General features: G+C 45.5%; 1 protein-coding gene across 1 annotated transcript; it reads left to right on the top strand.

The window, feature by feature from the left end:
* Positions 1-5,378: 5,378 nt before the first annotated feature.
* On the top strand, positions 5,379-9,240 carry LOC306800561 (prostate stem cell antigen-like). Its single transcript, XM_079302797.1, has 3 exons — positions 5,379-5,659; positions 7,714-7,818; positions 8,979-9,240. The coding sequence occupies exons 1-3, from the start codon at positions 5,608-5,610 to the stop codon at positions 9,188-9,190; spliced, it is 369 nt and encodes a 122-aa protein (XP_079158923.1). The 5' UTR covers positions 5,379-5,607; the 3' UTR covers positions 9,191-9,240.
* Positions 9,241-9,542: the final 302 nt, after the last annotated feature.

Raw genomic sequence — 9,542 nt, 5'->3', positions numbered from 1 at the left:
CCTGGATTTGATCCCAAAAATCCATCCTGGACTGCAAATAACTTTATTATTTCTGCAGAGCATTTCTTTATTCACAAAATCCAGTTTTCCAACACTTTGTCAGCAACTTCAGAACCAAGCCAGGAAAAAAGCCCTGGCAAGAGTGATCCCTCAAGAAAACATTTTCCCAATGCACAAATCCATGAGATGAGCTCCTTCTGGGCAGAAAAATTTTCTCAAAACCTTGATAATGTTGAGAAAGCATCACTGCTTCTGGGGACTGACCACAAACTAAGGGCAGGATGAACAAAAAAAAGAGATTTTATGAACCTTTGCATGAAGGAGGCACAACTCAGGAGAACTTCAAGGATGCCATGAGGTTAGGCAGGGAAAAAGTTAGAACGACCTCCTGAGGTGAGGATTGATCTCTTCTGCCAAGGAATAGGGCAAGAGGAAACAACCTCAAGTTACCAGGGAAGGTTTAGATTGGATATTAGGGAAAATTTCTTCACCCTTTTCTACCCTCCAGATTCAAAGCCAGGGTTGGACAGGACGTGGAGCAGCCTGGCCCAGTGGAAGGTGTCCCTGCCCATGGCAGGCATTGGAACTGGATGATCTTGAAGGTCCTTCCCACCTAAAATTTTCCTGTGATTCTGTGTTTCCTCCTGCAGCGGCTGGACTGCAAATCCCAGGTTCCTCCCCATCCATATTCTGTTGTTTCTTGTGGGGTCAGGAAAATTAATTTTCCTGATGGAATGTCAAAGACTGGGAAGGAGCAGGGGGTGGTTGAGGGTCCTGGTTTGAGAACTGTTGTGTGGTCACAGTAAATTCACGTTTTCCTCCTATATTTCCAATATTTTGTCACATTTGTGCACATGAAAATGCAACACCCAGTAAAGGAAAAGTCAGAAAGTTTTTTTATGAGGGTGGAACAAGCACACAACCTCTTTGTGGGCCCAGCCCAGGCTGCTCTCCCCACCCTTCACCCCAACTCCAAAGTGTGGGTGCAGGAAAATGTTCTCCTTTCTCCCTGAAAACGACTCTGGGATGCACCAGGCATCCAGCTGGCAGGGATCCCACACTCCCAGTCTTTTATGAACAGAAGAGCTCAGCAATTAGCAAAATTTAAAAAAATAAATTAAAAAAAAAATTAAAATGAGAGTCAAATGCATTTTTGATGCTCTGAAGTTGCTGAGATTTTTAAACAAACAATCTTGGGCTGCTCCCACATGCCAGGAGAGGTTTGGGCTCCAGCCATGTGGCAACAGCACCATCGTATGGGAATCTCCCATCCCTGCAGCCCTTGGAATTTTCTCCTCACTCCACGGACAAGATCAGCACCGTGGTGGGGTTTATTTGCAGCCCTGCATGGATTTCATGGTTGTCAGCAGGAATGTGTGGGATGTGAAGGTGAACTTTTCCTCCAGGGCTGGCCAGGCTGGCTCCAGAAATCAGAAATCCTGAATTGGAATTGTTGGATGTTTCACTCTGTGCCCAGACCCTTGGGGAAATACTCAAGGTCAAACAGACTCCTTGCTCATTAAAGTTTTGTATTGCACCCTGGCTGTACCTGTGTGCCACACAGATCCCAAAAACTTCTCTTGGGATGCAGGAATTCCAAGCCCTGTATGATGTTGGAGGAAAAAGAGGCACAAAGAAAGGGAAAAGAGGCACAAAGAAAGGAAAAAAGAGGCACAAAGAAAGAGAAAAGAGGCACAAAGAAAGGGAAAAGAGGTACAAAGAAAGGGAAAAGAGGCACAAAAAAAGGGAAAGGAGACACAAAGAAAGGAAAAAGAGGGACAAAGAAAAGGAAAAGAGGCACAAAGAAAGGAAAAAGAGAGACAAAAAAAGGGGAAAGAGGCACAAAGAAAGGAAAAAAGAGGCACAAAGAAAGAAAAAAGAGGCACAAAAAAAGGGAAAAGAGGTACAAAGAAAGGAAAAAGAGGCACAAAGAAAGGAAAAAGAGGCACAAAGAAAGGAAAAAGAGGGACAAAGAAAGGGAAAAGAGGCACAAAGAAAGGAAGGCTCAAGCCAAAGGTCCCTGAGAAGTTCAGAGGACAGAGAGCCAAACACCTTCCTGCATCCTCTCAATGTCCTGCTCCTAATGGCAGCTCCAGTCTCAGTTGCTGGGCTCTGGAATTCCAGCAGGAATCCCAGCCATGCATCCAAGCCCTGAAGCTCATTTTTTTTTATCCAGCAAACCTGGATAAAAAACCTTGGAGTGGGAGGTGGACCATGACATGGAACAGTGTTAAATATCCACAGGTGTGGGAGCTGGAGCCTCTCTCTGCTGCCAGCCAAGGGCACCTCTGGAGCAGCTGGAAGCATTTTTCCTGCTGCTGGATCAGCATCATTCATGTCCATCCCAGGGCAGAGAAAAGTGGGAAGCAGCAGGGAGCTGGGGAAGAAATACTTGGGGCTGAGATAGGGGACATCCTGAGTGTTTTCCATAGAATCATGGAATGGTTTGGTGGGAAGAGACCTTCAATTCATCTTCTCCAACATCCTGACATAGACAGGGACACCTGCCATTGGAGCAGGTTGATTCTGTTGTCCTGTTGTGGCCTTGGACAGTTCCAGGGATGGAGCAGCCACAGTTTCTCTGTGCCAGGGCCTCACCACCATCAAAGGAAGAATTTCTTCTCAATATCCAATCTAAACCTGCTCTTCCATCCATCCATTCATCCATTCATCCATCCATCCATCCATCCATCCATCCATCCATCCATCCATCCATCCATCCATCCTTCCATCCATCCTTCCATCCATGGGAGCATCTCTACATCTCCTTTTGAAATCTTTCTCTCCCCTTACCAATCCATCTCTTATCCTGCCTATCCAGTCCCACATCTCATTTGGGATCCACTCTTCCCTCCTTGCAGAGAAGTCTGTAATGGGATTTGCCTCACTCCCACCTGGTGACTCAATTTCATTTATTCCCCACCCATTCTGATCTGGGACAGCTGAATATTCCTGAGGCTGTGTTCCCAACAACAGCCATTAGAAATTCCCATTTGGATGCCTAAAAATCCCTAAAATCCCTTCTCTAACATCCCACAGCCCCACAGCCTGAGCAGATTTGCAGACATCACTTCAGGCAGCATCAGCTCTCTGTTAACACCATCCAAGAGTGGAAAAGCCAATAAAATTCCCTCTGGAGCCCATTTTAACCACAGACTGGGATTTCAGAACATCCTGGGAAGGAGTTACAGGCACGACCATGCTGAGAAAGCAACTCAAAAACCACTCAGAGCTCAGAGAAGCTGTGGCTGCCCCATCCCTGAAGTGTCCAGGGCCAGGCTGGACAGGGCTTAGACCCCAAGCCAGGGGTGTGGAATGAGATCACCTTAAAGATCTTTTGAACCTAAATAATTCCATAAACCTGTGACTCTGAGATCTTTTTCATTCTACAAGCTTTCCCTACAGGAAGTTGGAGAAACTTCCTTTTGATGTCTCTCTGTACAGATTTTCCAGATTTTCACCTTTTTTTTTCCCTCAAATTTCCAGCAAATGGATGCTCCTCAATGCAATCTGTGGTCTGTACCATGATCCATCACATTCTTTTTTTTTATTCCCAGCCTGATACCAGGCAGGAGCAAATAATCCAGAGTCAGGATAAAGCAAATAATCAACTCCTGTTTCCCCCTTCCCAAAAAGAGAGCTCCAGACCTGTCTCTATCAGAAAACTGGAGTGACAGCAAAAATAGTGTTAAAAAAAACCCAAATTCCAAGGGATTTACAGACATCATGAGGTTTCCAGAGGGAACTGATGGTCTTTTCCATGCAGGCAGATTAATTTGGAATTTTATAACCTTTGGAAAAGAAAACAACACCTTGCACACCCAGTCCTATGGATAACTGTGTGTTAATGCATGTGGAATTATAACAGGGTATGTTTGCCATCTTCAGGAGTCAGGCAGGAATTGCACTTCAATGTCCCAAAAAACAGGGAGAATCAACAATTTGTGTAAGAATACAGGAATTCCTGGGATGTCACACAGCCTCAGGCAAGCAGGACTGGGGGATGGAGAAGCTCTCAGCTGTCAGATTCTCTCACAGCAACACAAGTTTTGAGTTTTTCTGGCTGATGTCAGAAAAAGAATAAAAATAATTGTACTGGGAAAATAGAAAGAGTTTTTCTTCCTTATCAATGCTTTTTTGAAGAAATATTTAATTCCATGTCTTGGTGGATTTGATAGGGAGTGGTTTTTTTTTCTCCTTTAGCCCTCTTCTTCCTTACCACAAAAACCCAAACCCTACAGGGACAGTCCTAAAAAAACAAAACAAACAAAGCTTAAATACCTCTGAATGAGGAACTCCAGAGCCTAAAAAATACTTTTTTTTTTTAATCCATAAAGCATAAATTATATGGTCTGTAAAATATTATGAGTCAGAAGCCAAGAGACACAGAAAGAAGTTGTTGGGATTTTTAAAGGTATTTTTTACACAGAAGAGTGCAAATGGAAGTGGTTAAGATTACCCATGGGGGAATTAGGATTTGTCAAATCATCTCCTGCAACAGATTCTCCTCTGGTGTAAGTCAGGGGAGGAATTTTAGTCTCTACCCTCCATCCCACAGCCACTGTTAAATGATCCACCTGCACACCTTCCTTTCAATTTGGAAAAGTTCCTGAGAGCTAAACTGCATGGGAATAAATCCCTGAAGGAAAGAAATTCACAGCATTAATCCCAAGATCCTGGGGAGGAAAAAATATAAACAAAAACTGAATTTAACAAATAAACCCTGTTTTCTTTTTGCCCTGGCATTTCCTGAGAAGTGGTCACAGGGTGTGAGGAATGGGAGGGGACTCTGCTCAACCCACAGAGCAAATATTGAGGCTGGAATGTGGCTGAACTCACCCTGTCCCTGGTAGAGAAGTGGCATTTTTTGGGCAAGCCTGGGTTGTTGACATTGCATCTTCTGTGAGTCAAGTGTCCAAACTTGTCCCCAGCCTATGCTGAGCACACAAAAGAGAACCAAGCAACAGCTGAAACATCTCAAAACACCAAATAAATCCAGAAACGAGTTTCAAACATCGAAAATAAGAGCTGGCCATTGCTTTTTAACAGAAAATAAATGGAAATGAGGGCAAATGAACTCCTCAATACCTGGAAAGGCCAATGCACTTTTAATTTGCTCACATACCTCCCTGCCACATACCTTGTTATCACGAGTATCACTCACAGAGGCAGATAAATACCCGGAGTTGTTGATTCAGAGAACATTTTGTCCTCAGTTTAAACACAATGGCTCCACTCAGGGTGGCACTGGGGGTGGAGAGCCTCGCTCACAGGGTGCCACTAAACTTCAGTGGCCCTGAAGAAATGCATAAGGCCAGCCTTGTTGGGAAGAATCTGGGGCTTTTTCCACTCCTGTGAGCACTTTGCCCAAGGGTAGGAGGGAAGGAGGGGGTGGAGAGGAGCCCAGAGAGTGGCAGGGAAAGAGGAGAGGCACCAAAAAGCAAATATTCCAACACACAAAGCAGCAACCCCTCCCTTGGTCAAGCCAGCAGCTCCCTCAGGTGCCTTCTCAGGGATGACCTCGTGGGCACGCCTGGCATCCCAGCATATATAACCTGCCCCAGGAGGAGCCCAGCCCAGAGAGGCAGCCCCAGAGGTTATTCCAAGATGAAAACTTTCCTTGTGCTCCTGCTGGGAGCTCTCCTGTGCGTGGACCAAGGTAAGACCCCACCAAGGATCCACCCTGCATCCCTCCCCGCAGGTTTGCAGTCTGGAAGGAGGGTTGGTGATGGGGTTTGGAATGAGGGAAGGGATGTTGGCAGGTTGTCATCAGAAGAAATTTCCCTTTGGATGGGTTTTGAGTGGGAAAAATTACCCTGGGGGTGGTGGGATCTGACAGCAGCTTCCAGGAAAGGTAAATCCTGAATTAATCAAAATCCAAGTTTTTTAAGCAAGACCACACAGTTAAGGGGGAAGGGGAGGAGCTAAGTGGGGTGGAAGTATTGTTTTCCTTCTTCCCAAGCCATCAAAATTGCAACATTTATGCAAAGTTTTCCTCCAACTTTTTTCCTGACTCTTCCTTTGAAAAGCAGATCCTGGCAATGCCCAGATTTATAGAATTTTAGCAGGACAGTAAAAATGCAATGCCATGAGGTGTTATTTTATAGACTGAATGGGTGGGGTTTTTATAGCCTGAGGAAAAAAAAATTTGGTTTAAAGCAGCTTTATAGCTGCTTTAAATAGCTTTAATAGCTTCCCTATTACCAGAGAAGAAAAGAATCAAATTTGAGCAGTTTCTCAATCAGCAGAGGTTGCTTAAGTAATAAGATGAGAAGGGTCTTGCACAGCCCTCAGACCTTTCTCTCTGCCAGCTTCCATCAGATCACTCAAAATGTGACTTTTACTGCTTTAAAAGTCAGATCAATGTGAGAACAGACAAATTGAGGGTTGGCTCCTCACCTCTGTGACTGCATCAGAGAGGCTCAGACAGAGGGAGACTGAGTGCCTCAGATTAATTCCTTCCATCATTAATTTATAAGCAAGTTTGGTGGTCATGGGGCTCAAGGAAATATACATATACATATATATATATATATATATATATATATATATATATATAAACTGACACTTGCAAGGCTTTAGTGGCACCCTGAGGCACAAGTAGGTGACAGGAACAGATAATTACAGCACAATTTCACTCCTCTAGGGACAATTTTTCACCAGGGCTGGGACACTTGGGAGATTTCAGGTTTTTCCTGCCTTTGCTGTATGCAGAGGGCAAGTCACAAGTTAGGAGGTGAGACAAGGGGCTGGAAGGGACTTGGCAAATTCCTGCTTCATTCCTCACTCAAAACCAGGTCCAAGGGGCTTGGAGAAACCTGGTCTGGAGGGAAATGTCCCTGATGAAATGATCCTTCCAACCCAAACCATTAAATGGGCCCAGCTGTCTATCTGCTCTCATTTTTACCTCCCTCACTGCACTGACTACACCCAAAATCTCTTCAGCACTTGCAAAACCTGACTCCCACCTCAACCAGACTTATTATCCACAAAAAAAAAAAAAAAAAAAAAAGTTTTGGTTTGGTTTGTTTGTTTGTTTTTTTTTCCCAAAGCAGAGCAGATACCTTCCTTTGGGAATCCCCAGGATTGATTCAGTTTCCCAGTGCAAGCATTTGGTTGAATTCTCTGGAGAGTTTTGGATATATTGAAGATACATGAGAGGTGTAGAATTATTCCCCACCTGCAGGGCTGGGTCTGGTTCTGGGTCCAGCATCAGAAGGATGTGGAGCTGCTGGAGCAGGTCCAGGAGAGACCATGGAGCTCTCCATGCTCCAAGGGCTGGAGCATCTCTGCTCTGGAGCTGGGATTTCTTGGGGGTGTTCACCCTGGAGAAGAGAAAACCCTGGGGAGAGCTCAGAGCCCCTTTCAGTGCCTAAAGAGGATCCAGGAGAGTTGGGGATAAATTTTTAGGAGGTCCTGCTGGGATAGGATAAAGGGTGGTTTTTTTAACTAAAATATTTAGGTTAACTATAATTAAGACAATTTTTATGGGAGTGGTAAAAGAATTGATCAGGCTGCCCAGGGAAGCTGTGGTTTCCCCATCCCTGGAAGAATCCAAGGCCAAGCTGGATGGGGTTTGAAGCAACCTGATCAACTGGAAGTTGTCCCTTCCCACAGCAGAGGGGTGGAACTCGATGATTTTAAAGTCCCTTCTGACCCAAACCATCCCATTATTCCCTGATTTCTCTCCTAACCCCTCCTGGTCTCCTGCAGGTTCATCTCTGCAGTGCTACAACTGCTCCTCCCAGCTCAGCAACTCCAACTGCGTGGCAAAGGAGGAGTGTGGCGAGAAGGATGTGTGCAAGACAGAAGTGATCCGTAAGGAAAAGCAGGAGGGGGAAATGTCTGAGTTGGGATTTTGGACAAAAACATCTCCCCATCCTCAGGTGTCCCCTCCAGGCTCACCCAGTCTGGATACACCAGCAAACCTCAGTGTGCAAATGTCCTTCACCTGCACAAAATTCAGTTTATTTCTCTTTCACAGCAAAAAAAATTATTTGCTTGCAAAGGCGATGGTGGGGTTTTTTTTTTTTTGCAATATTTGAAAACATGAATTAAAATGGGAGGGGCTGAGCCTGGTCCAACCTGGTTGTGAATTTAGAAGGCACTCATTTGAGGTGAAATCAATGAAAATGACAAAATCTCATCTCTGTGTCTGTGGGGAAACTTGAAAAATAGGATTTTATCCTCCTGTTCTAGATCTGGTTTGCCCTGTCCAGATCTGTGCTGACAGCTGAGTTGCTCTTAGACCTGGGGCTCAAAACCCATCAGTGCCACATTTAAGCTCCTCTGTCAGGCAGTAGATGTGATACCTCCAGTATGAATTATCCCAGCTGGGAATGTGCAGATCCATCACATTCACACAGAGGAGAGCCAAGATGTTGTAGAACTCTTTGTTATTTATTGCACGTGGCAAAGTTTTGGTGCCCAGAATGGATTCTCCTGGAGAAGAATGGATCAAATCTCCTGGAGGTCAAAATCTGCTTTTTGATCAAAATCTGATCAAAATCAAGCAAACAGAAGTTGCCAAAAACTGCCCAAAAACTTGGCTGTGCCTCTCAGAAACAAATCAAACCATGACTGTGCCATCTGAAATGGGAATAGCCGTGTTTCCATAATTTCCCAGGTGTTGAAAGGCTCTGCCCAACAGAGATGTTTGGAATTGAGTTTCACACGAGAGAGGGCAGGGTGAGATGGGATATTAAAGGGAAATTCCTCTCTTTGAGGGTGTTGAGGCCCAGAGGAGCTGTGGCTGCCCCATCCTTGGAATTGCCCAAGGTTGGATGTGACACGGAGCAACCTGGGCTAGTGGAATGTTTCCCTGCCCATGAGATGATTTTGAATGTCCCATCCAACCCAAACCATTCTGTGATTCCCATTTTCATCCCAGGCAACGAGCTCAGATAAGAACAGCATCCCATTATTCCCTCCCACCAGGCTTGCCTCGTACTTGAATAACGCTCCTGCTTTCCTCCCAGGGGTGGTGGGGCTCTTCAGCATCATCAGCAAGGGATGTGACTCCTCGTGTAAAGAAGACTACCAGGACTTCAAGGTGGGCAACAGGAACATCTCCTGCTGCAGCAGTGACCTGTGCAATGCCAACGCCGCGGGCGCTGTGCACTCCAGCTATGGGCTGGCCGGGGGGCTGGCAGCCGGCGTGCTCTGGACCCTCCTCAACAGCAAATTTTGAGGGGCCAAGATGCCTCCCATGATCACAAAAAGCCTTGGAGCACCCCTCTAGTAAGCAGGAGCAGTGGGGGTGTTGGGCACTGATGGCAGCTCTTTGCCATATGATGGCTTCTGCTTTAATCTTGTTGCAAAGCTCATGCTGCCAGATGAGGAAATGTGTGCTCATGTTAACTGCAAAACACCTAAAATAAAGTTATTTCTCCACCAATTGTGAGTGTGTCACGTGTTTATCACCTGTTTCTGCCCACAGCAGAGCTGCTGGTGGGTGTTTTGTGTCCAACCCAGGTCATTGCTGAACCCTGAAGTCTCTTTTATAACTTCCACAGAGGGTGAGGCTGCAGATGTGTCTGCCT

The sequence above is a fragment of the Erithacus rubecula genome (assembly GCF_903797595.1).
Source record: "Erithacus rubecula genome assembly, chromosome: 3".
NCBI lineage: Eukaryota > Metazoa > Chordata > Aves > Passeriformes > Muscicapidae > Erithacus > Erithacus rubecula.
This window is presented reverse-complemented; position numbering and strand designations above follow the sequence as displayed.

Coding starts and splice junctions, on each gene's coding strand:
- LOC306800561 (XM_079302797.1), top strand. CDS start 5,608: ATGAAAACTTTCCTTGTGCTCCTGCTGGGAGCTCTCCTGTGCGTGGAC. Junction 5,660..7,713: donor TCTCCTGTGCGTGGACCAAG/GTAAGACCCCAC, acceptor GGTCTCCTGCAG/GTTCATCTCTGCAGTGCTAC. Junction 7,819..8,978: donor GTGCAAGACAGAAGTGATCC/GTAAGGAAAAGC, acceptor CTTTCCTCCCAG/GGGTGGTGGGGCTCTTCAGC.